This window comes from Orussus abietinus, unplaced genomic scaffold (genome assembly GCF_000612105.2).
Source record: "Orussus abietinus isolate OABI.00-Male unplaced genomic scaffold, Oabi_2.0 scaffold4, whole genome shotgun sequence".
Taxonomy (NCBI): Eukaryota; Metazoa; Arthropoda; class Insecta; order Hymenoptera; family Orussidae; genus Orussus; species Orussus abietinus.
In genome coordinates, this window is record NW_019396014.1 from 3,002,430 (window position 1) to 3,029,095 (window position 26,666).

Genomic DNA, 26,666 nt, shown 5'->3' on the forward strand with positions numbered 1-26,666 from the left:
CTTTGTATGTTGTTTCGGATCCTGGGAAATAATACCTACTTTGACCGTACGTCGCGTTCATTGGCTGGCCGCCATTTTGGCTGCGTTCCTGCTCACTTTCCGCCAATCACGACGCGTCGTGGATGCAGTGCGAAGTTATCGAAATTTTCGACGCTCGAACGCGTGCGTGGTTACCTTGCAAAGGCGCAACAATGTCCAGGATTTTATTATTTCGGAGAAATATGCTCTAATGGTCGATGACTATTTTTCATGTTTAGATCGGTTGGTAATTGGGATCCTTTGGTCGAATCTCGACAGAATGAGTTTTTTTGATTAGGGAGAGGAATATGATCTCACTACTCAGGTTAAACGTATGTTAGTTTTAGAGTTGACGTAGTGAAAATCTTGAATTAAATTGTGCTCAGGTACTACGTCCTTATTATTTGAATTTTAGGCAATATTATTACTTTCTGAAGATTTTGAGGTTATCCTGTGAATTTATCCAATATGTCGGACAGTAAAAGAAATCACGAAGGCAGCGACGAGGAGGATGGATGGGTCGGACCTCTACCTTCCGAAGCAGCCCCCCGAAAGAAACAAAAAGGTTTTAATATTAATTTTAACGTACAAGTTTAGTGAACAAAATTGGTACTAGTTTAGTAAAAAAAAGGTTTAAAAAAAATTCAATGATTTACAGTTTTGGAGTACGAGCAAGTGTATGTAGAAAATTTACCATGCTGTGAATGCTATGAGAAATCGTACATGCACAGAGACGTTATCACTCACATATTAGTGACTAAGTAAGTTTTCAACATCAGAAAGTAGTAAACATGATTGAAAGCATTGAGATATAATGTTCTTAATTTCAGAACAAATTTCATAATTACGGCCAGCTATGATGGGCACGTTAAATTTTGGAAGAAGCAGGAGGAACTCATAGAATTTGTAAAACACTTTCGAGCGCATCTAATGGCAATCCAGTCAATGGCAGCCAGTTGCAACGGTGCTTATGCGTGTACAGTGAGTCTGGATAAAAATTTAAAAGTATTTGACGTTGTCAATTTTGGTGAGTTTGTTATTAAGTTTTACGATGCTACTTTATATTTATACTGTTGAAGGTATTCTATTGTAAGAGGCATGATTAATGTTCTATTTTAAAATTGCTTTCAGACATGATAAACATGATGAAATTCGACTATGTACCGCTCTGCGTTGAATGGGTGTATTCCCCTGGAGACGCAATAGCAGCTGTTGCCATTTCCGATCAGGACTCGAATAAAATATTTATTTATGATGGCCAGGGTACTAATACACCACTGCATGTTTTTGAAAGATTGCATACCAGTCCTGTAGTTATTATGAAGGTAAATATAGTTGTACTATTTTGAAAGTAGTCGGTAACTGAGTCACTAGTTCATACAATTATTTTATTTTTCAGTACAATCCTGCATACGAAACGTGCATTTCTGTAGATAAATCAGGTATTTTAGAATACTGGATGGGACCCAAATATGAATTCAAATTCCCAAAATGTGTTACATTTGAGTCAAAGCTGGATACCAACTTATTTGAATTTGCCAAAAATAAGACATATCCATGTGGTTTGGCTGTATCGCCCGATGGAAAAAGATTTGCTACACTTAGCGGAGACAGGAAAGTTAGAGTCTTTAATTTTCTTTCTGGCAAATTGTACAGAGTATTTGATGAAACGTTGCAAAGGTATAGCGAACTCCAACAAACGACGCAACAGCTACCTAATATGGAATTTGGTAGAAGGTATGTGCTTTTGTATTAATATTTATTAACAGAAAGCAAGAACCTGAATAAATTTGATATTTCTTTACAGAATGGCTGTTGAAAGAGAGTTAGATAAAACTGAAACAAATTTAGGTAATATAGTTTTCGACGAGTCGGGTTATATGATTCTGTATAGCACGATATTTGGCATTAAAATGGTGAACCTTTATACGAATCGATGCATCAGAATTTTAGGGAAACCTGAGAATATTCGACCAATGCAACTTGCTTTATTTCAGGTATCTTGCCCTTTAAGTCAGTGTATTACACACATATACACAATAATTCTTAATACCAAAATAAAATATTCTTTTTTAATTCAATAGGGAAAAGCAAGAAAAACTACAGCAGCTGTAACTGTAGAAATGGAAGCATCGGAGAATCCAACGATAGAAATGAATAAGCCAGATCCAACACTGTTTTGTACCGCGCATAAGAAGAATAGATTCTTCATGTTTACTAGGCGTGAACCTGAAGACACAAAGAGCCAAGAGTGTGACAGAGACGTCTTCAACGAGAAACCCTCAAAGGAAGACATTATTTCCTCTACCGAGGCGACAAATATGCAGAAAATTTACGATACCGCTATTTTACATACAGCTCTGGGAGATATTCACGTCAACCTCTTTGGCAAAGATGTTCCGAGGACGGTGGAAAACTTCTGCGTTCATTCGAAAAATGGTTACTACAACAGTCACATATTCCACCGCGTGATCAAAGGATTTATGATCCAAACTGGAGATCCTACTGGAACTGGCACCGGGGGCGAAAGTATATGGGGTGGCGAGTTTGAGGACGAATTTAAACCAAATTTAAGACATGACAGGCCTTACACATTAAGCATGGCCAATGCCGGTCCAAATACCAATGGCAGTCAATTTTTCATTACGTTAACACCAACGGTGAGTTTGGATCGAAGACCTTAATTTAGTTTAAGTTCTCCTGCACAATTAGAAATATTTTAATTTAAATCATTTCTTTTCCACAGCCATGGTTGGATAACAAACACACAGTCTTCGGCAGAGTGGTTAAAGGAATGGAAGTGGTGCAAAACATCAGCCAAGTAAAGACCAACCCCAAGACCGACAAGCCTTACGACGATATACGGATAGTTAGCATAACTGTAAAGTAAATTCTATTTTTCATTTGGTGTATGTAGTGCAGCCTGGTGGTGGTAACGTAAACGGAACGTAAAAAATGAGCTCGAGAACTTGTGTACTTGCGGTACCTGATGTATAATAAACTGTAAAATAATTAATGTAATAAAGCAACTTATTGAACGATAACAATGAGTACGTTTAATTAGACGAGCGTGTCTAGCAAACCCTCTAATCGCCTATTCCTGATCCTTGAAAATCACTCGTAGATCTAAGGCACGAAACTCGGTGCCTTAGATACTTTGCCTTTAATATTATTTTTTCCGTTTCCAAAGAAGAGTTTTGACGTCTACGTACAGCTGCCTCTGCTAGAAATAAACGATCGATTCGATGTGCCGGAAGCAGGATACATTAAAGCTGATCTGCAACTGTCTTTTCTCTTGCTGAGAACCGAGCCGTAAAAATCAGATCGCGCTGGGATGCATTCATTCAAAAAGACAAATTCGCTCTACCCCTTGTCTCGTTACACCCTTGTTTCCTTCCGAAATTCGCGCAACCTTCTCTCAAGAGGGTAACCATGGACCCCGGAATGTAAACTTCAAATCGCTTCAAACAAACCCCCTTTCGGCCGAAATTTGATATTGAAATTTTTTTAATAATTTTCGAAGCCGCAACACGTAGACAAATTTTCTCACCAGAATCCGCTCTCGTAAACTTCAAGATGTGCACGGTAGCAAAGAAACGGGACAAATCATGGAACGAAATGGAAGAGCTGAAGTATCTCATCTGCGCTATAGACCGCTGGTGAGTGAGCTCGGTTTATCGTCGTCTAATGTATCATCGTCAAAGTACGGTCGACCCGTATTTTTTTTTTTTTTACTAATACTTATGTAGGTGTTTATCGGCGAAGGATCGCCTCGGGAAACGTTAATTCTTTGCCGACTTGATTTATTTTACAGCAAGTGCCCAAATGTCCCGCCACCGCCTTCGTGCTGCGTATTGCTTCCTCCGAGGGTCCAGGAAGTTCCTTGTCCTATTCTACCCCAGAGACCAGTATGTTGCCCTCCACCCTCGTGTCGACCTCCCATAGCTAAAGGGCCATGCTGCCCTGGTCCTTTACCGGCGCCTCCACCAACGAAATGCCCTCCACTTCCGGCACCTCCGCCACCCTGCTGTCCACCGTGCTGCCCTTTGCCATGCTATCCAAGTTAGACATATGATTAATGGGCGAGACTGGCAACTCTCCAAAAACCAGCCGTGCCAGGGGCTGCAAATTTGGCATAAACCATCTCCATCGCAACAGAACTTACCTCGACGTGTCCGCATTAATATGTTCAATTTACCTCTGCGCTGGAATGTCAAAAATGATTTACTTCCCCACGCTTGGTGGGGAATTGTTCGAAATTCTCCATGATTTTCTTGGCTAACTTTATAGTCGATCTTTATAATTATCGGGTTTTTCTTTTGACAGATGGTCACTGCTGAATCGAGAAATCCACTTTACGTCAACCCTTCCGCAATATCCTGTGATAGTTCTTGCCAATACACGTATGCCCTTCGTATGTTTCCACCTGAACAATGTACTCACCTACGTCAGTAAAGTAATCAATGGAACTGCAGGATTTGTTGGAAATTATTAGAAAGCCCGGGTACACAAACTGAAACTCGAATTATTGACTGGACACGTTGCCTTCAGTCGTTCCGAAATCAATTAAGCTTCCGCGTCTGTCCCCGTCGATATTGAATCCCATCAGACGCCTCACGGAACTCGAAGTTCATGGGTTGAACCAGCTCAGAGATTCTATTTCTGGTTTCTCTGGTCCCTTTGTCTCTTTCTCTCTTATCGAAGCCTCGTAATTGTGAATTTACAGGAGATAAGCATTTGCTTTATTATATCATATTTTCAGCGGTACCATTAAAAGCGCGGTTTATCGCTGAATTTCTTATCTATTAATGCTCCAGGAAGAACGCGAGAGGTCGAGTACCGAGACAAAACCTCCTCCAAAAACGATGACGACGGACGGAGTACACGTTTCGAGACGTCGGTTAATGAACTAACAATAGCCCCACGGGCCGACAGCGGAGCTCGAGTAATTTCTCCTTTATTCTTGGTATTTTCATAAAAAACGTACAACGACGATCGGCGGACAGATCGCTGCGCAACATATACACATCGGATTTGATTCATCTCGCGTTCCGCGATTATTTCGCGTCTGGGTCCCTCGGGTATATGTTCCTGAAATTTTATTCACGGCGAGACGTTTTCTCCCTTTCGTTATTATTCAAGGACTACAGCCCTCGCACGATTTGCCGTTTCCCTCCGGCGAGCTTCCTCGCGGCATTTTCCTCCGCCTTTATGACGGATTCTCCGGCCAATTGCCCTTTCACTCCTCCATGCCCTTGCGATCCATTTACGTTATTGGTCATTTAATTGACAATCGATTTCTCATTGAACGCCCGCTTCGTTTACCTGAACAATTTGTCGTTAACGCAAATTTTTATTGTTACGGATTTGGGTTTGGCAAGTGTCCGTGCATCGGAAAGTTAATTTCGAGAACGCTTGGAGAACGCAAGAGCGCTCTTGCGCGCACTTTTAGGAAACTGGATGCTGGAATCGCTCGGCCGGATTCTGGTTCTCGAGCAGTCTGAAAATGTTTGATATGTATCGGGCGCTTACGAAATTCTGGACGTAATCCGAGGTGAATATCAAAGTTATCCGGCCATTTCGTATTCTGGCACGTATCCATCCGACTAGAAGCCTTCGAGTGTTGTGCGACGCGATGTCGCGGGTTTCCTTCAAAAATATGCTCTGAATAAATCAAGTTCGAGTCGTCGAATTATGCATTGGGATCCTTTCCCCCGGAATTTGTACTTTCTTATCAGATCGGATATGTTGATATCGGGCAAGTACGGTTTTCGGACAGATCGTGACACGATACATCGCTTGATATCCCTATACGCACAGATAAGTTACAACGGAAATGATTTATTTATAGATGAAAAAGGTTATTATCGTATAGTTTTAATGATAACCACTTATAACTATTTCCCCGAGTTTCTTCGAGCGCACCAGAGGGACAAATCGTGAAGAGGGGACATCTCGTTAGAGAGAAAAATTAAACGTCTCGAGGGAATTCGGTAAAGCGAGCGCATCGCGCTATTTTCGTTGACTTCTACATACTTGATTCATGTCAAAGAACTCAAGCAACTGGGAAACTTTATAACTATAAGTTACACCTTACGCGTTAAGTATAGCCTTCCGCATGATACGTTTCATCACTTTTTATAATGCGACTAACGGAATGATTGGAGAATATACCAATTCCTAGCATTGCATGGAGCTAAGAAACTTTAATGAGGGGATATATATATAAATCGGTGCATAATTTACTGAATACTCCCACATGCGATGTCGATAAGAATAAGGCAGCTTCGATTCCAACCCCTCTTTGCTAAAGAATTGTTTTCCATTTTTAAATAAGTCCTCTTAAGGGGATGTTCTCTTGACATAAGGAGGAAGAATCAGAGGACTGCTTTAAATGTTCGATCATATTTCAAGGAAATTTCATCGAGTCCGTCACTTGCATGTATCCTCGATCGTATATCGTTAAGCAAGAAGGGGCTAAATTAAATCTAAATTTCAAATGCTTAGGAATTACGAACATCAACTTCGCTCTCGGATAAAAGTAACTCACCCACTCCGATCGACCAGTCACGCGATTTCGACTTAAAATTAAAATTGACCCTTAATTCCGAATTTATCATTGGCACAGATCGACGAACCTGTAAATCAAGCGCAACTTCAATCGTCTATTAGGAGTAGCAAAATTATTATCATACAAAAGTCTTCCTTGAGATGAAGTCCTAATTGTTGAAATAACGTTTTTGCATCTCTTTTTCGCTACACTGATCTAGCTTTAAGGCGACGTGAAATTCCGGATACTACCCCTGATTCCTATATATATCTTTTAATCATTTTCTCTTGCCGAATCGCCACTTGTTAAGGGAACTGGAATCTTCACATCCCGACTTTCGTCGATAGGTCGATTCTACGTGATCTATATATCCGCGATTTCTCGACATAATCGACTCGCGAAGCACTAGGCTCGCGGGCTTACAAAATGAAGAGATTCTCACAGCTCTTGGTCTTCCTTTTGATCCCCAGAAGATGTTTCAGGATCCTCCGGTGATGCTTGCTCCGTCGTCGTCTGGTCGTCTGATCTCGATCACGCTGAGGGTTCAATTTGATTTGTGTCGATATACCTACTAGCAATTCGTCAACGCGAAGAGCCAATCCCGAGGAGGTTTCGATGAATTTGCAGCCGCAGTTGTTCGCCACTTGCCGACCCGCTGTCGATACATATGTTTTTTAATGTATATTTTATATTTTTCACCTCTTTCATTCAAGTCAGTCGTACCGGGTGACGGCTGTATTTTTTCACTTTTTTTTGTGAATTGTTTCTAACGAACCATAAAAATACCCCATCTTGGAATTTTTACAATATGTATATATTACTAAATATTTAAATATTTTTCAACTTTTTGGACCTATAACACGATACGACTGCCTTAATCAAAATTAACCACTGATCATTTGGAAACTAATTTTTTACGATTAGACGATCAATTCGTTATTTTTAGCAAGATCGAGCGAAACAGATGCGACAATGTAATTTAATAATGGATGTGAAGCTTGCAACGGACTAGCGGAGTCCGACGATATGGCACGTTTGAGCTTCCTCTAGGGAAAAGTTCCATTTCTCAACGACGAATAAAGTCAGATCTCGCTTTTCTCACCCACCTGCTTTACACGTCGGAGTGTAACTGAATAATGCAGGGGTTATTACGTTTGCAAAGTGGCGGTGTAAACATGAACGTTGGATTTCATACAAGGTGCAAACTCACCCGAAGACGTCACCTCGCGCTTTCTTTCGAGGTCGATTTTATTTCCGACGAGGATGACACCATGGGTAGCCATGTAGTCGCTATTCCAGAGGTAGAGAAGGATCTCCTCGGCCACTTTTAGACTTCTGTGATCCACCACGGAGTAGACCACCACGTACACGTCCGGGTTGTACGTAGAACAGAAAGTCTCAACCTCGAATTAAAGAAAACAAGGACGTCGATATAGGCACGCGTCATACAAAATTATCCCATTGAAAATCTCCAAAGCACGATCGTTGATTGCCTGGGATGGCATTGCCTACGGTAAGGGAACTTCGTTTCAAATGTGAAGGAGAAAACCTTTTCATCCCTTGTTCTTGTCTCGAGGGCTAACGAGAGCACATAGAGGGTTGCCAACTTGATAAGGAGGATACGAAAGTTGTCGACAACTCGGGCCAATTTAGCTGCATGAAGTGTTTTTCAATTGCCTCGCGGCTAACGATGGCGCGTCTTTTTCAATCTCCTGTGTACGTAAACGAAGTTTCCTCCACTCCTTGATGAACTTTTCTAATAACAATTTCCGCGATGCTGTCGTAATTTTAATACTTCCATGAAAGTACCCACGTCCATGGAGAAGAATCCCAAGAAATCGTCATTTGTAGGAATTGTTTTACACATATTATGATCTACTTCCAGGCCATCAATTTTCATGTACCTGTCGTCTAATCATTTAATTAGTCTACTTACAGACATTTCTGAGGCCGGATGATCAATTATTTCCAACTCCGTTTCTTGTCCATCGATCATCACCGATACCGTCTTCTGGCCGTACTCTTCATCTGGAAAGAAAATTACATTTCAGTATTGTAAATTATATCTAATAAAAGGTACCAATATTATTATTTCTTGTGATTTATATTTATTTATTTATTCACGCATATGTGCGTTTATTCGAGTAAGTGGAAGACAGTGATGGATGACGCCTCTTCAGGGCGAAGGTCTATACATTGTTAAGTGGCATCAAGTAAATACATAGGGTGAATTATCGAGTAGAGGGTAAGGTGTGAACATTCCCAGACATTCTGGAATTTCCTCAATTCCATCAAAGACGAGTTACCTCGACAAGAGATCGTATCTGAGCATTAATAGAGGGGAAGGATTATTGATTGTTGTTAATCATTGCCATCACTTGGCTCACCCCCGATGACGATTAGTTCTTAATAGATCTAATGTCGACAAACGATCAGTGATAATACCAAGTGACACTTCGGATAACCCGCAAGAGTGGTCGGATAGTCCGACTTCATTGTTCTCATCACCTTAATTGCCATTAAATGTTCGGGTTTGAAATTTGCTCTCCTTAGATTAATAGAAAATATCGCTATCGCTGGTATTTCATATCTGAAGCAGGGAAATCAGCTGCCAAAATTTGTCACGTAACATATGGGCGATTGATAAAATACGTCATCCAGATATTCAACAATGATCGCTGGCTCGAGTGGTTCGCTAAAAAGTAATGCGTAATACTTCCTTGAACCGATATCAGCGTTTGGTATTAACTGCAAAAAGCTTGTTACAATGCTCGCCATTGAAGGAAGCATATGGTTGGTGATAACAGTTATCTTCCAGTGGAGTAATCGACGAATATACGTTACGACCGGGCATGAATCATCGTCAAACTTAGGGAAATGTAGGGCTTAAAGTCGGAATTATGAGTACATTATTTTAAATCCTATACAATATATGCGTTGGGTGCAAAGGTGTTTCTTGTGACAATGCGAGTTGTGGAAAATGGGGTGCCGATTCGCGAGTATATCCTGCGGCGAGTAACAAAGGTTCGTTTTAAACGTATTTAGCCATAAAGCGGAACATTCCCGGCGGCTCGGTGTACGAAAAGAGTGTTCGTACCAACACTTCCGCATCTGGGTCGTAAAAGGTACCGCGACCGTGAACAAGGCGCGAGTAGATAAAAGTCGCAGAAAATGGTTGGCCCCAGTTTCCGGTTTTTACGAAGCCCCGTAAAATATTTTGCATCCGGCAAATCCTAAACCGCGGACATATTCTCCAGCCCGCGGTTGAATAACTACAGAAGAGGTATAAAAGAAAAAAGGAAAAAAAAACGCGAAATTTAATTAAATCGTTGATCCCACGAAACAAGCGTAGGAGTTTTGCGAGTCATCCTTTTTCGGAATTACCTCCATTTTAAATAATTACCCCGAGTACAATCTATGGGTGCGTTTGCGACTCGCGCAAGTCAGTTATTAAACTCGCGTCAGAATGGGGGTATATTCCAGCTTTTCCATTATTTTTACACGAGGGTGTAAAAAGGTGCAGTCGCGCCTCGTTACTTTGCAGCCCTGTTTATTGCCACGTGCGAATTACTCGGGGGGGAGGCGAAAGCAGGGTGCGGATTCGTGTACGCGTTACACGCGCGTCGATTACGGGAAAGCTGCAATTTTCCACGTGCGGTGCAGTCACGCATGCACCGAAAGACTCTCATATCGCGTTCTGAACATCGCGACGGATAATGGCGGCGGTTATCGAGTTCTCGGTCGACGACTCCGTCGACGGTCCGCGTTTCCGTTCGCCTGGAAAAAAGCCAATGCTTTTTACAGCCCCCGGATAAGGTCGCTATTGCACTGCAATGCAATTGACTGCAACCTAAATGCCGCAGTTCGACTCCATTCGGGTGACTAGCTTTATACCGGCGCAATTTACATCCGAATTGCGTCAAAGAATGGGAAACACGCGTGAAGATTTAGAGAACGATTTTTTACTCCCGGCAGAGGGTATACGAAAAATGCATTTACCGGTATCGAGTGTTTCGAGCAGGTCTCAATCTCCAGGTTTCTGAGAATTCTGATTGTCTTTATAGCAGCAATTAAATTGCAGAAATGGCGAAGGTCCTTTGATGCTAGCAGGACCTTTCGCTGCTGCAGTTCCGGTGATTGCAGGCAGTTAACGAGCTCCAGGGGCGTTATCGGTGCACCCAAGCTGGTCGCAGAAATAAGTAATAATTATGGGGTCGCCAAGGGCATCGGTGCATCCGTTAACAGTCGTTAGTGCAGATGGAAGTGCGACGGGAAATGGCGACTCCGCTTGCTGACGCTCCGCTGTACGCCTCTCGGCCGACGAGTGCTCCTCTCGTTTAATTGGTCGAGTCTTAGGAATTATTTATGAAATGCTAAAAGTTCCCCTGGGTGATACTCAGGCTCGAGTGGTCCTCGGTAACGGCATTGAATACGGCCCTAAGGAATGCTCGTCGTTAACGTCCGACCCGCCTACGCTCTTACTACTTCCCAGTCGCATCTGCGAACCAAGACTATCATTTTTATTATTTGTACTCTCCACACAATCCCAGAACACCTGACGTAATCAAAGGGAACAACGACGGTTTCAAACGACGACGAGAAATATTTAATACATCGTTACCATTGAACAACGAATTAATTACGATTTCTACAGTAAGGACTACATTTCCTTCATGAACCACTTTTGAGACATTTTTACGTGGTAATTGTTTGATACAAATTTTTTTTTTCACGTCGTGGAATTAATCAAACTGGCAAAAAAAAATTACGATGTCTATTTTATAAGGAGGAGTTGGTGTTAAAGGAAAAAAAAGAGCAACTCTACAAAGTGCCCGCTACCTCGTCTGACCGTAACAGCGAACTTACTACTTCCGCGGGATGTCTAACGTAAAAGCGTTCGTGACTCCTCGCGCCGCTTATCAGACATCTTGGGCAATTATCCACCTCGCTTTTACGATTTACTTATCGTCACGATGCACAATGAGATTCGTCCCGTTGTTCGAGCGTTTAAACGAGCGAGTTAGGGCGAAAATGAAATCCACGTCTGGAAGAATAAGGAACTTATCGTCGGCATTCCTGGTAAAAAAAACTCCGCTCTTGCCCGGGGAAAGTTTACTTTGACTTATGCCCTTTTAACTTACTTCCCCGGGTGTTATCTCCAGGTTAATCTTAACTTTACCTCCAGCACACGGGGTGTGATATATCTCCCCTTAACTACATCTTCGCGATGAGGTTAATTTCGTATCCGACATTTCGCGATTCGCCTCCCAACAAATGTTCTTCCTTATTATGCGAACTTCTCGAAAGAAAATCGAATACAAGCAGGAAAGTACGAAAGAATAGTTTTCAAATCCTCCAAGAATTATGCAATCACCGTGGATATTAAAATGTCTGGCCATTTTTATCCGCCAGGAAATTTGTTTAATTAAACGACGGATTATAACTCGCGGGAAGCGTCGCGCCGAGTGATCCGATATCCCGGGAAAGTGTTAATGTAAGCGATATCGATTTATAGGAAGTTTCTTGCGGTTTGCCGTGGAAATCGCTTCTCTCGGCCGTGAAGAATGGAGTAAATGAAGAAAGGCGAAATCGTTGCTTGGAAACGATTTCCTAACGGCGTGGCGCAACTCGCACCTGTGAAAGGGGGCTTAACACTTTGATGCAAAGGCATTGTCGCGATGAAATAAGAGCGTCACGACGCCGGGCGCACCTGTAATGGAAATATGGAACTTGGAAGTTAAGGACTCCACGAAATAGAACAGATGTGCCCCCGACTTTTTCTTTCCGTTTACCTTTGTCAAGCCCCTTCCCCTTTGTCTTGCAGGTTTCCCGGAGTTTCCCGAAAAATTTTCCGAGCATCGTGACGCCCATTTAAAGCTACCTGGACGCTGTTAAATTTAGAGAAAACCAGGAAAGTCCAACTTCCAGCGTCTAACATTGAATCAGTGGATTTGGAGCAAACCCACGATTTGCAGAAAACCCATATTTTAATACGCTTCGTAGTAGAATATTTACCAAAAAGATGCTCTCCGTATTACCAACAAATTCAGATCGAAATCGCCCTCGTGTTTATATCCAGGAAAACACCGCTATCAGTTTCCTGTCAATTCTGTCGATTCCAACGAAAACCAATTACCCCGAACTCTGAAAAAGGCTTTAACTATCATTTCGGATAGCAAAGAGAGTCGTTTTGGGAGCCGATCATCCGGCAAAAGTTTCATATGCCGGGTTTTACGAGAGAGGTGATGCGCCCATAGGAAGGTACAGCCGCACGAAACTCCGCGGTGCACTAATGAAATTTACGGAGGGCACCGAAGCCTGAGCAAGGCTCGTAATAAAAGATGGTACAAACGCGAACACGAGGATAAGTAATAATTCCGGTAAATATAAATATGTATCCGTAGTTGCCGTGCCCCAATTTGGGGAGGAAGAGAAGGCCGCGAGGGAAAGGGGTAGAAGCGCCCCATTGGACGGCGGGGTTAAAGCTTCGGCTCCAGGGGAAAGTAGTTCAGGAGCGTACTTAAACTTACCGAGGGAGGCGTCGTAGGCGCAAATGTACTCGCTGGTGGTGAATTGCGCGGTGAGGGCGGTTTTGCCGACCCCCGATGCACCGAGCATGCCCACCTTGTAAGTGGCCACTTGGCCGGTGCTGGCCTCCTCTTCGCCTTCCGTCCCCGAGAGCTGCAACGCCAGGCTGGAAGAGAGATAGAGGAGTTTTGAGACGTTAGAAGTAAGAGAAAAAAAATCCAAGACCCCCCACGACTCGCCCAGACTCGGATGGAAATAAAGATGCGCGTCGAGCGGTGCGTACCCGTGCGTAAAATTAAACGGATTCCCTCATTTTCCAGCCCTGCGTCCTCGACGCCCAGCTCTGCCTGGTTCCCGGGAATGAATCGACCGGAGAACCTGGGAAATGCTCTCCGACGCCTGTCGTAAACTGGCACGGGATTAATGAAGCGCGTGCACGAAATCGCGAGTGTCTTTCGTCCCTTGGAATCTGCGGTGCAGAGGGCCTTTTAATCGCGAAAGTAACCGGAGATCTCTCTGGCTGCGAAGATTCATTACTTTCCATATTTGCTTACCCCGAGCTGAGCTGGAGAAACGCCGGGAATTATTTCGGAAAATTATCCCTGGAATTATGAAAGAAAAATTCCAAGCAATCAGCAGAAATGCAGTTGGATCGTTCATTCATAATTCGGGCATTTTTGTACAACCGATGGCTCGGAAACCAAAAATTACATTCACGGCATCGGGAATCGAGATTTGCATTGTCGAGGATTTTCATTGTTCCGCAGGGCTGTAATTCGGTGCAAAAACGATTCTCTTCTCTTCAGAGAACACCACTCGAAACAACATTCCCGGCGTTTGCAACTACTCGTTTAACCTATTGTCGGGAATTGCTTTAACCCGCTTTCGTTACAACATTTGCTTAACTGTTTTAGAGCGCGGAGAGTTGTGCTTTAAGCTTCCCGAGCCCAGTTCGTAATTATCGCCGCAAAGCTGCGAGCTCCACTGGTCTCCTTAATTTCCTGGAGGTGGAATTTCATTCCCTCGTTTATTCACTGACCGATTCTACGTTTCGCTACTCCCAAATTTTCCAAATCAAGCTGAACTTTTATTGGATCAGGGGTTTGAAAGTTACCTCAAAAGCCTGGCATCTCTGGTGCTGCTGCAACTGGTGCCAGAAGAAGTGACGCTGTTGATACTCCTGCTTCGTCGACTTTTCAACAAGTCGCCAAGGTTGAACACCCCGTTGGCAGTTATCGAAAAGGATCTTAGCCTGTAATATTCGACGCCATCTTCTCCTCCAGCTTCATTGCCGGAACCGCTGCCGCGTTTCGTTTCCGCCAGCATCGGCTGAAATGAGAAAATTTCCAACATTATTAATAATCTCATTTTTTGTTTTCTCATCTTGGAAGCATTATCCTCGACTCCTCGCATTTCAGATAGAATTCAAAATGCAAGGGATCCGGGATAAAATTTTCTTTTTGGCGCCCGAGTCGCCCACGGTGGTTTTCATGTTACTCGATATCAGCGAGCTTCAGCAGCGGCGTAATAAACGAAGACTTTTCCATTCGATATGAGCTTAGAGAAATAACCAAGTTATTCGACCCAGCTCGGAATATCGAATTGCACGGTTCGGCTGCTGAAAAGAATCGTTCGGGGTGAAAATAATCGAGGCGTTGAGGTAATTCGATGAGTGGAGGATTTTTAAATTGTATTTGGTTCTCTATTACGTATAGTAATTGGAAATACTTCATCTTGTTAATTATTTATATCTTATAAAGTGGAGAAAACGTGCATTTATGCAAAGTAAGTACTCGGGGGTGCACACCTTCGAGGTTTTTTCTCGACGACTCCTTTAGAGCTTACACGTCGACATCGCGCCGGGTTTTCTTGTGCCGACATTGAAATTCCCTTGGGTTCGATTAACATAACTTCCGGCACGCATGGCCTCGGTAAGCGGATGCAAATTGCGTAGGTGTGATCACTCCATCGATCCTTGCCTTCTTCGAAGATTTATTTCACCCACTTTTCACTTCGCAAAAAGGCTTAGCCTACCTGGCACTAATTTTAAAATCATCGAGCGGTAATAAATTTCATTTTTTATCGCTGGTAAAAATAATGCACCTCGATTTTCCTGGGGCTTGGATATTTTGCTGAGCATGTTTTACGAGAACGGAGGAGTAATCGTATTCCGAGGATTTTAGAGTTACAACGTATACTGTTTGCCAAATCGAAGATTCTACTTCTGCCAGGCAAACCTACGAGTGCAGATCAGGGTCACAGAGAATCCCGATACGAACTGTCGTTACTCTCTAATCGGGTCAAGTAAAATCGATCTTCGAGCTTACATTAAAATCCTCTCGGCGAAAACCACGGTGCAAAACACTGTTTTCTATTTTTGTGTTGCCTCGCAAGTAGAAACTCGGAAACGTGCCACTTCGATATTGACATTTTTACGAGCGTAAGAAACTGTGACACGTCTGGCTATAAATTGCTCCGTCCACTTCTGCAATATTTTACTTGTCATATAAAACTCTTTTTTTCTTAATTTGGATTTCTTAGGAGTCCAGTAAATACGTTGGATAATATTAACCCTAATTCGTGTCATGCTACAACATTTTTCTTTAACTTTTACATTTTTTCTTTAAGAACCTTGCTCAACTCGACTAGCGAACTTCGAGGCTGGTTTTGTTTCTAGCACAAATTCACACCTGTCAAAGGCTGTCAAACCAGCAGACAGGAGCGGGACACGTTTCTCCGCAGGGAGCTCGCCTGGGAAGGATTCATCGAAAAGCTCAGAAAAGTGGAAATCCGGACCTTTCCCACATCTCGCCGATTATTCTTCGGCATCCTCGTCTCTGGACCAAGGACGGTCGCGACTCTTCCTCTCACTTACAACCAGAGGACGAGGAAATGACGTTTCCGCCAGGACCGGTCAAGTGATCCGATCTCTGGGCATCTCATTGAACTTTCTGACATCCCTGAGGAGGGAACTCGAGGTCCAGCCGGAAAGTCCGAGAGGCGCCGAGAAAGCGCGACAAGGCGCAGCCTTGAGCGAAAAAGTTCGCCATGTAGGCGGTCCCGAGCTTTGGAGATCTCGGAAAAAGTGCCAAAGATGTCCTGAGATCCGGCTATAATTACGGGAAAGGCCTTATCTCATTAGGGGTGAAGACCAAGACCGAGAAGAACCTCGAGCTCGGCAGTAACTTTGTCATGAACTTCGATGACTCGCAGGTAAACGATGATTCATCCTCAGGTGAAAAAGTTCGATAAAACCCCCAGGTGCGACTTAGACTTCTCTTTCTCGATTTTTCACACATGGTCATCATTTTTCTTGCGTGGATATTTAATCATATCTCATGCCTTATATTTTATTCTCTACTTTTATATTTGCCTATGTATATGCAGTGAAATTTGAGAAAAATAGCGAAGGGGGAGGTGAACGGGGAATTTTTGTAAATTGAAAAGCCCAAGCGCAGTCGAGCCCTTTCCTTGTATCTTTAATAACGAACAACGCAGTGCTCGGTCACCTAAGAGGGAATCCGCGGTTTCGTGCAGTCCTTCGGCTCCGTGGAATCCAAATACACGGTACCAAACTATGGATCCTTCACGGAGAAGTGGAACACCGGGGGCACGGTGTCCTTGGATTATAGCATAGACGATCAACTCCGAGAGGGTACCAATTTCGGTGGAGGTGCATCCTACACCCCGGACACATCGGCCGTATCACTTCGAGTAGGAGGGAAATTCAAGGACGAGCAAGTCAATCTCTCCTGCAACTTGGGTTCGTCCATGCACACGAAATAGATACTCGTTTCAAAATTTTCCATCTCCTGAAACTCCCATTCCGAGCGAGAAATAATTAGTGGAAGAAATCAAAAAAATATTTCAAGGGAATATCTTTCTTGTTTTTAATGAAACGTTCTTATTGGTTAATGGATATTTTTTTTTTGTAAGGGTTCCCGAGAAATACGGATGAAATAAAAGATCATTCTCGTTCGGTTCATGGACGATGCGAAGCACCTGTCGGATATTTTCGTGCCCGCCTCGAGTTTTAATGAGCAGATTCGCACCGGAGGCGACAAGGGGTGAAATTATGGAACGGTGGTAGCAGGGTGAAACATAACGGCATAAATAATGGCCGGTGAATTAAAGGCGAAGCTCACTCCGCTTCTCCGTTATTTACATCTGGTATAAACGCGTTCCTTTTAACTGCCCTAATCTCACGTGGTTATTTCTAGAGATACATCGTACTTAGGACGAAGGGTATAGAAAATGACGACAAAACCCGCCAAGATTTGTTATGAAATATTTCTCTCTCCTCCAGTAATCGCTTATCAATTGTAGGAAGAAAGTATCGATGCTATTCCAACGCGTATGATGACGGTAAAAATCTAATTCCATTTAGACAAGCCCTCGGAGGCGAGTGTCAGCATGACAGGAGCGCTGGTGACGGCTTTCAAGGAGTTCCTCGTCGGCTATCAGGTGGGTTATGACATAAATGACAACAAAGTCACAAAAAACAACTTTGCTGTCGCCTACAACGTCGAGGAAGGCGGGTTGCACCTGAGATGCAACTCGGTACCACACGAGTGCGGATTATCTCTATATTACAAAGGTTGGTCGCCTTTCCTAATCGTCATTTTCTTCACAGAAAAAATCTCCAACTTCACTATATCCTACCAAAACCTGACAGAGTAAACGCTACTACGTTTGCTGATCGTAGCGATATCGGGAAAAGTAATTGCATTCGTTATCAAAATAATTTGTTTTTGGCTATCTACAAAGTCAACGATAATCTGGACGTCGCGATGGACGGAATCCTGGCAAGGAATGGCGACACGGAAGAATGGACTGCTGGAATGGGCTTGCGTTACAAGCTCGACGAGGATTCCACGTTTCGGGTGAAATTTAATAAGGACTTGCAACTTGGCACCGGCTTGCAGCAAAAGCTCGTCGATAACGTGAACTTGACGCTTTCTTTCAACATCGACTGCGCGAATATACCACGAGGTGGACATAAGGTCGGCTTAGCTCTGGACATCGAAGGTTGAGAAAAATCCCGCGGACACCTTCCGAAACCCTTATCGATCGAATCACCGGCTCTATGTTCAGAAAATAAACCCGAGAGCCGAGGATTACTCGTTTCTTTTTATAACGTCCTCAGCTATGTAAATACATGGTCTCCTCGTCCCCCGAAGACGGCCTTTCAATCGAGCAATTCCGATCAATCAATCGAGAACTACGGTTCTTTAGAACCTGATCTACTTTGGAAGCGGACTCTTTTAACGAGTTTCAAGTTAAGACATTAAAGTACCATAAGCGGAGAATATAAAGAAATTCGTAATATTATGGGAACATATTCTTTAAAATATTTTTAAGTACCAGTGGAGATGCTGCTCAAATACAGGTAGTAATTTAGTCATTTCGTGCTGTGCACGCCGAGTTTACCTTAAAGTCCCTAAATTAAATTCCGACAGTTACAGCCTCGTAAACGCGTTTTAAGTACAGCATGGCAGGAAAACCGGCAGGTGTCGTTTTGGCTTTTCGACGCTTCAAAAGCCCGCAAGTGATCGACGCGTTTTCGAAATTGCTCCGCATCAAAGCACGCAAATATTTGCAGGTGCATTGGACGCGATTACGCGATCAGGCGCGAATGTTTTTGCCCACGTGGAATATCGATCCCGACGATACAGCTCGGTATGGTTTACTCACTCCCGTCTACTCGGAAAGTTCGCGTTTGCTTTTCTCACACGTCTGTACTGTTTACTCGCATCCCGTTCAACGTACCGTAGCTGTACGTGTAATCGAAAAGCCCAAGGTGAGAAGACGTTACAAGACTTTCAGCGAGAGACAATGTCGAATCGAGACGCCTTCGTCGCGATTACGTCAAATTAAGAAAAGCTTCCAAATTCATGGAGACAGAAGTTGAAAATCATCGGTGATAAGTAATCGGGACTAATCCAGAAATGACCGAAATACTGGAAAATCTTGCTTTGTAATTTTTTAAACTTTGCTCTGTAGGTGCACATCATTCGGAGAGCTTTCGCAGGTCATCGGTGACAAACGACATAGCGTGAGACGAAATTAAGAAAAATATGTTTCGCCCTCTGCGGTGAAACGCATCGTTCTTCATACTACGTAAAACTCATTTTTTCCCCAGCGAAAGAGCCACGGTTATTTCGGATTTATCCGACGTTACGCAGTTGCGGGGCACGAGTTATTTCTCCCGACACTTCGGGTTATATTCCCGTTGTTTTGCGAATCCGGCCAGAGAGAGAGAGAACGAGGAATTCGTTTCGGTGATTTTCCGCGAACATGGACTCGCTTATGAATATTCACCTGGCAATGGGATCTTCGATCCTGAAATTTCCACGTCCGACTCCGGAAAGCGCTTTTCGACCTGTGGCTCCAAGTTAATTTTAACATCCGAAATATGTGATTATTTTTGGGGTTATGCAGATTATGGAGTTATGCAGGTGTAACGATTCCCTGAACATGGCAGTTGCGACTTTTGCATCGCCGTTGACGAGCAAAATGGACGGAGCTCATTTGCGATGCGTGTCTTTAATAGGATATATCTAATCGCGAGTACGTAAATGCTACACGTAACGAGCAGTCACCGTAAAATGCGCTGTTATTCGGTCTAATGAGCGTCAGCTATGTAATTGAAATTAATGAAGCGACGCTGTAACCAACACCGGAGCTTTGATTGCCGGTCGCATCGTCCAACATGCCGTCAGTGGAATTATGGGCGAATGAACCAGATTAAACGGCTCTTTGCAGAGATTAATGTGCCCTGAGATTTAGCTGAGAGTTACACGCGTGAATTTATCAGTTCAAAGCTAAAAGGCCCGTTTAAGTGCATGATTTAAGGACAACGAATCTCGGGAGGTCCTTTTGCCAAATCCCGAGTCCGCCACCTTCAAAGACTTCTTCCAGGCTCACTAGGCGTATAAGTTTAACAATTTCTAATATTTTGCTTTCCAATAGTGAAATTATTTTCCGAGCGAGGAAGGAAGTCATTCTCAAAGGCCGAGGTTCGGTAATTAGTTCAAATGGTAATTAGCTTTGTATAAATATTCAAAGGCATTACGGATAGGTAGCTCATAGGTAAAGTCGAGTGTAAGTTTGGAAGTTGATGTGTAATAAATTATCTTCCCTACGAGCGGCTCGTGGCCCATTTTCCTATGCATTTATGCAAAATATACGTGGTACCTTAAGACGTAACTATTCATCTGCATTTTGATTACCTATTACCATACCTCCAATTGAACGTAACTATCTAGACGTAATAACGTTGTGGGTATTCTTAGAGAAAATGAGCGCACCTTGTAGCACGTTTAAATTGATGAAGTTATTATTTACCTTCGTAATGGAATATTATTACTCTCGTTAAAATTAATTTATATGAGCGATGGTTTTCCTCTCTTGATTTTACATCAATATTCCATTTCTCCTCGCGTATTTATACACATCATTTTCAATCACCGTCCAACATGGGATTCAATTGAAACGCGAGATGCAAAATTTATAAATTATATATTCATACTCCAATTGTTATGCAATTTAAGTCTCCTTTAATATATACCAAATTGTTTGAAAATTGCAATTCGGTGGCGTCGAAATTTCGCAGGCAAAAGGGACAATAAAAATGTACGCACGTCCCGGTTGCAAGTTGATCATGTATAAAATGTTGCACCCACAGTTAATATGGACCGGTGCCGGTAATTAATTGCCTCTCTGACAATGAAATTAATTTCCCGTAGCAACTTTCCGCGATGTTTTATGCCAGTGAAGAGTCCATATTTCTTGTCACCCCGATGGCCCGTCTCAGTTTGTACTTCTGCGTTTTGCATGTGTAATCCATCCTAAATATACATTCTATTATGCGAAGTTGACTCACAAACGTCTCCTTCGTCTTTCGCGCACCATGGTTCTTCGAATTACCCGTAGTGTCGTACATAAAATTTCTAAGAATAATTCATTTCCCACCGTTTGCCGACAATTTGATGGCTTCAACCCAAAATCGCATTTCTTACGTCTCGCGATGAAGCAGAGATTTATTTATGGGAGCTCAATTAATATTATCATTTAGAGTTAATTTCTTTACTGTAGCCATCCAGGGGTAAAGAAATGAACACGAAAAGTCGAATTTACTGACCTTATGTCTCGGAACTGCCGGCATGCTGCTCGTCCGATTGCGATATTGTCTCGCAGAATTTCGGGAAGCTGGTCCAGCAGGACTCGTAGGACTGGGTCCTCCAGGACTCGTTCCAGGACTCAGATGGGACGTCGAGGAGACTCCTCCAGGACTTATGGCCGAACTCCTGGTCGGACTTCTCGGGGATGGCGACAAATGCCCCCAAGGGCCGGTCTCGGCTTGCAGAAATCTGATCGCAAACAAAACACGTGTATTCCGGAGAGCACTCTGCAAAATTGCGGCAAATTTCATTCCCTCGTTGTGTCTTCGTCGATGCGTACTTTAATACGCGGTTAAGGGAAAGATATGTGGATAAAAACGTGAGCAAACTTTCAAGGCTCCCGTGCTTACTCCGCAATCATGTTAATGTATTTTTAACAAAGGGTTTCCTCGCGAAAAAAAATCCGACTGGATTTAAAGTGTGGCTTCGAGGCGGTTTGCAAATTCCATTTTTAGAACGGAAAAGCGAACGCCTTTTCGTTATCGAGCATTTAGTCGTGACAATTGGAAGCGACGAGGAAGTCGAAGTAAAATTGCTCACGGACGTTTCAACGTTTTTTATCCCGATTTTCTCGAAATTCCCGGAATGTCACTGAGACGTCTGCTTTGGGTAACGCGACCTGCAAGACTGCAGGGAAGGTTTGTAAAATGATAACGAGGTATGAGAATCGATTTCTTCGGTATATCGTCAGCTTCTCGCGGCCATCTTTTGTAATCCGTGGGTGCTCTCCAAAAGTCCGTAGGGAAGATCGGGGACGGAGATACCAAAATGACAATATATTGCGACGACCCGATTCGGGCTATCACCTCTTGATCATCAGGTAACCTTAGGTATATCGGACGTCATTCGGCAAAACTTCGAGAGCCGACAATTCCCAACTGGGTCGTCGGATGATGCTCTCAGAATGAACCCACATAGTTTCAACTTGTCTAAATGTCTCCCCTCGTTCGGGGGAAATTGAATCAAGTTCGTATTGCGAGCAGGACTTTACTAATTATTTCGACCAAGTCGAGTTGAGTGATACAGATTGCACCCGGGGAAAATTGCCAGAGTTAAAACTAAATTGGAATAGGTTTCCCAGATACGATGCAGTCCCTAATCTCGGCATGCATTATTTTCCCCCCGATTTGGGAATTTCATTGTTAATAAAAATATGCTTCCGCTTCATGCAATCACGAAATTGCGGAATTTTAAAACGTCAACCGATAGAATTTTATTAAATGTTTTACGTGCAATACGTTGGAAATATTATTCAGTTACGTGACATTCCTCTGAAATTCCGACTGAAAAAAATTCCGATAAAGTAGGAACGCTCCGTGCCCTTTTGCATCTCGAAAATGGACTCGTAAGGATGCTCCACATGCGTGGGCGAAAATCGCCAGCGTTTCCGATTTCAAAGAGCAATTCCGGCTTCAAAGGACTCGGCGTTTGCACAATGGCGAGATAATTGCAAGAAACGCTAATTCATCCCAGAAATGTTATACCACCTGGTTTGGAATCGACATGAACGCACGGAATCGTTTATTCCGTTAATGCAAAAGGTTAGTCTGCCGGGGGGGAAATCGACGTGAGATGCATTTTAAGCGCATCCAACGCAGGTCTGCAGCGTTTCTATCCGCGCAGGATCGATTTCTAATTTAATCCTGTCTGGGAAATTCGCGAAAATTCAAATCCACACACCTTAACCCGCGTTTCGTCGACGTGACATTAATGCGCGAGCAAATTCCAGAAATTCCAAACTAACGCAACGCTTGCGTCCCAGTTAGGCGATCAATCCGAAGCGATTGATAAGCATTAAAACCTAATTATCACCGATTACCCAAGAATCCAAGAAAATCGAATAAAATCAGAAAATTAGCGGGACTTCGTAGCGCGCTTCCTACCGTACCCGTTGCAATTTCATTTGCCGAGGTGGGATGAAATTACCTGTACTTCGCAATAACCAGAGTACCTGGATTCCTCAAAGCGACAATAAACGCGGATTTCGGTCGAGAGAAGGCATCCGCCATTTTCTCGGAAAATGCTCATCTCTTTGTCCGATACGCAGGATATGAAAGGAGCACACCGGGATCCTTATCCTCGCGGCGGCGGAGTGACGGTCCTTTCAGAAATTTTCCTTATGACTCCGCCGATGTTTAGAGAGATTGGAAAATGTCAATGATGTTTAGGGAGATTGAAAAATGTCAAAGGGAAAAATTTCATTTTGGCTAAATGTTCCCATCCTGACCTGTGCAAATCCGGAGTCGGCCTGGCCACGGCTATGCTGGAGCTGCGACGTCTAGAAGGCGTTGGAGACTTTGGTCCTTCGGAAGGATGTCCCTGTGGTCCTGAGAAAGAGGTCTGCTGAAGTCGCACCTCGACTTCGCTGCTGCGCCTGTGGAAGGCTCTCTTGCTCCATCTTTTGTTCCTGGCGTCGGTGCTGGAGGATTCCTGCTTCCTGAAAATAGAAATTTCACGGTTTTTCAGGAACGATCCAATTAATTCTCGACAAATCCGAAGATTTGTCCTCCCTGACGCGAAGACGGGAAATTCGGAACGGTGGGTTCTACTTTTCCATCCAGATTAACGGGAGGCAGGTGATTAATGTCCTTAAAGCCTGGCGGGAAATTTACGTTATCCTTCTCGGCTAGATGAGAGTCGATCTAGGGTTTTTTTTATTTATGTAAGACTCGATTTAAGAAATGACTCGCAGCTGCGTCCACGTCGGCGGCTTAAAGTGCCGGCGTAATTCAACAGCTATCCAAATAAAATATCAATTCAGGCGATTCAAAGTCCATGCAGTGTCCGCAATTTGTCGGGTCCCCAACCCGGCCCAAAATTTGTCTGGATGTAGTCCAACTGGCATCTAGGGATGATTTCCTCGGCTCTATTTAAGATCCAAATCAATCCCAAATGCCTGCGTGATTGGACATTAAGTTTATTCTGATCCGTGATCCGCAAACCCCTACGGCCGACTAGGCCGAAATTACCCCGAAAGCTCGGAAATTATTCAATTTCGAGTAAGCTCCTTGTTTAGGTGGAAATTCATCGCGCTCTCGTTTGCAATATTTCCCCGACGAGCTTAACAGTAGCTTAACGTCGCGAGTGCTCATGACTCCCCCGGGATGGAGGAACTCTTGGAAGAAATAACCTAATCACGAAACTCCTCCGAAACTGAGTAAGGGCCCTAGGGTACGATGCTGACGGTTCCTCGAACCTTATTAAAAACTTCCCTCGTTGGCTCTAATCTTTCCAGGAATCTTTCCTAGCGAGGCCTTTGTAGAAGAGAGACCTCGGTAATACGTGAAAACAAAAAGAGAAAAAAAGGGCTCACCGAACAATTGCATCCCGATTTAGTAAACTGCATTTCAACAGTCCGTAAAACAGGCTGCAGTGATACGAACCCAAGAAATTATTAAATTACAATTCCCTGCTCCGAATTACAAATTATCGCCACAAATAATTCCCGTAAACCGATTCTTCCCAACATTTTCGACGGATCGAAAATAAAATCAAGTCTAGACATATTTTTTTTCAAACCGATGTAGTCCACCTAATTTTATTCTCCCCCGAGTATTTTTAAACGGCCACCGAGAATTCTTCCGTTCTTTAATAAAAATTACGAGACCCGGGACAGACGGCTGATTTATATTTCGAATATCACGATGGAGTATAGACATTTTACACTCACGGACCTGGGGATGAGCTTGTCTTCGAGCATGCTCGGCTGGTCGTCGGCATCTTCGGTGAGGGCAGAGAAAAAGTCCTGGAACTTGTCCGGGAAGCTACTAGGTGGATAGGTCCCGGAAGAGGTCGAAATCTCGGGCGAACTTCTCGTCTCGGAACAATTCTGACCGAACCTCGGAACTGTTGAGGTTGCCATAAGTCCAGCTTTCGGCCCGGGCCACGATCGAGCTTCTCATGAATCAAGAGTGCGGCCAACGTACAACTACCCCGTCGATACTCGGCGAACATTCACCCAAAACAACTCCCTTCAACCTCTAAGCCACCTGCCTTTAAAAAGCCCCCTCAAAAATTCCCCATCCCGAAACTCGCGCACAAGCTCTCGGCACAGTCAAGCTTAACGGACGTAAATTTTGAGAAATTTCTCCTTGCCGTCAATGGGCCTCCAAAATGTCCTCCGAATTTGCCCACGAGGCCAGAAAGCGCGCGAAAGCTCGGCGTCCCGGCGTTCCGAGGTTTCCGACGCGTCCCAGAGATTTCCGACGTATCTCCGAGGTTCCTGACGTATCTCCGAGGTTTCCAACGTATTTCCAAGGTTTCCGACGTGGCCGCGAGATTTCCGACGTGTCTGCAAGACGTCCGACGTGGCGAGCCGACTCGACTCGTCAGCCGTCCGGGCGCGACTGGACGTCTCGGCGGAGCTTTTGATTTTTCGCGTCGCGGGGGGTGCGTGAAGTTCGGCGTCGTGGCCGGGAAACCCCGGCCGAGAGGCGATGGGTTTTTGCTGAGACCCAGGCGAAAACTGAGCCTCGCATGGTGATACGAGCCGGGTGGCTCTCGTAGTAGCGGCGTCGGGAGGCTTGCGCACGCGTGACTCACCCTAAAAGCTCGCTGAATGAGCGGATGGGCGATAACTTCGTAATACCTCGCGTATCGGCAGAACCCCGCCACGGGGTAGAGGGGGCTTGTTACACGAGCTTTACCTCGAAATTACCACTTCCTGTAACGACACGCTGACCGGAGCTTGCGGGTTAAGGACGATCGAGCGTGGCGGCCCGGGCCCTCCAGGGAAATGAGCTTTTCCCGGGCTGCGCGAGCCGTCTTCGTTAGGGGTGATTATTTTCGGCGGTGAACCCATGCCGAACCCATGCCGAACCCATGGTGAACCGACGATCGATGCATTTCCCGGATTCCCTCCCGAATTATCGCGCCGTCCTCTGAGCTGCATCTCGCGGAAACACCTGTTTCGTGACGCGTCATTACCGCGCTGTCGAATCGGACTGCCACGCCGGGAAATCAATGGCACATGTATGTGCTTAGGTATAATGCTACGGTTTACGACAGAGAAATGACGATAAATGTCCTGGGTCGTGATAGAGGAAGGATTTTTTCGAGGAGGTACCTAAATGGATGTGTATATATATGTAAAAAAAAAAATGTATATACATATACGTGCGTTCGTTAATCAAGCTCATCTTCATCGCAATGTCCGCGTCGAGCTTTCCGAAATCGAGCGACCTCCCTTCTTCTAATTTTCCAACGAACTTCCCCGAGCCGAGCGAGCTTTCTTCGAAGCTTGAGGGGAAAGCCGGAGGCATTCTCCTTCTTCCTGCGGGAAAAGTACTTTATCGACTTTTTCAGGGAGACCCTTCGTGCCGGATAGGGCATTATTCAAAGTCGCTGATTTTTCCCTAAGTTTCCTCCGACTATCGGCGATATTCCTT

The 26,666-nt window shown here is 44.0% G+C and overlaps 3 protein-coding genes across 4 annotated transcripts; 2 read left to right on the forward strand and 1 right to left on the reverse strand.

Moving 5' to 3' along the window:
- The first annotated feature begins 127 nt into the window (after positions 1 to 127).
- On the forward strand, positions 128 to 3,062 carry LOC105695851 (peptidylprolyl isomerase domain and WD repeat-containing protein 1). 2 transcript variants are annotated; one of them, XM_012417831.1, is made up of 9 exons: positions 128 to 350; positions 434 to 583; positions 677 to 779; positions 849 to 1,045; positions 1,150 to 1,343; positions 1,418 to 1,755; positions 1,826 to 2,015; positions 2,103 to 2,678; positions 2,765 to 2,908. In XM_012417831.1, the coding sequence occupies exons 2-9, from the start codon at positions 487 to 489 to the stop codon at positions 2,906 to 2,908; spliced, it is 1,839 nt and encodes a 612-aa protein (XP_012273254.1). In that variant the 5' UTR covers positions 128 to 350; positions 434 to 486. The 2 variants fall into 2 exon arrangements, with proteins under 2 accessions (XP_012273254.1, XP_012273255.1); XM_012417832.1 differs by lacking the exon at positions 128 to 350 and having other exon boundaries at positions 487 to 583; positions 2,765 to 3,062.
- Positions 3,063 to 3,476: 414 nt separating this feature from the next.
- LOC105695487 (small proline-rich protein 2G) lies at positions 3,477 to 4,569 on the forward strand. The gene is made up of 3 exons (XM_012417033.1): positions 3,477 to 3,677; positions 3,833 to 4,080; positions 4,345 to 4,569. Exons 1-3 carry the CDS (start codon positions 3,595 to 3,597, stop codon positions 4,356 to 4,358), a joined length of 345 nt encoding a protein of 114 aa, XP_012272456.1. The 5' UTR covers positions 3,477 to 3,594; the 3' UTR covers positions 4,359 to 4,569.
- Positions 4,570 to 4,959: 390 nt separating this feature from the next.
- Positions 4,960 to 25,671, reverse strand: LOC105695827 (ras-related protein Rab-44). The gene is made up of 8 exons (XM_012417790.2): positions 24,954 to 25,671; positions 23,507 to 23,716; positions 21,240 to 21,468; positions 14,211 to 14,425; positions 13,099 to 13,262; positions 8,505 to 8,596; positions 7,779 to 7,971; positions 4,960 to 7,223 (listed from the first exon to the last, which is right to left on the reverse strand). Exons 1-8 carry the CDS (start codon positions 25,139 to 25,141, stop codon positions 6,988 to 6,990), a joined length of 1,527 nt encoding a protein of 508 aa, XP_012273213.1. The 5' UTR covers positions 25,142 to 25,671; the 3' UTR covers positions 4,960 to 6,987.
- Between the last annotated feature and the right edge of the window lie 995 nt (positions 25,672 to 26,666).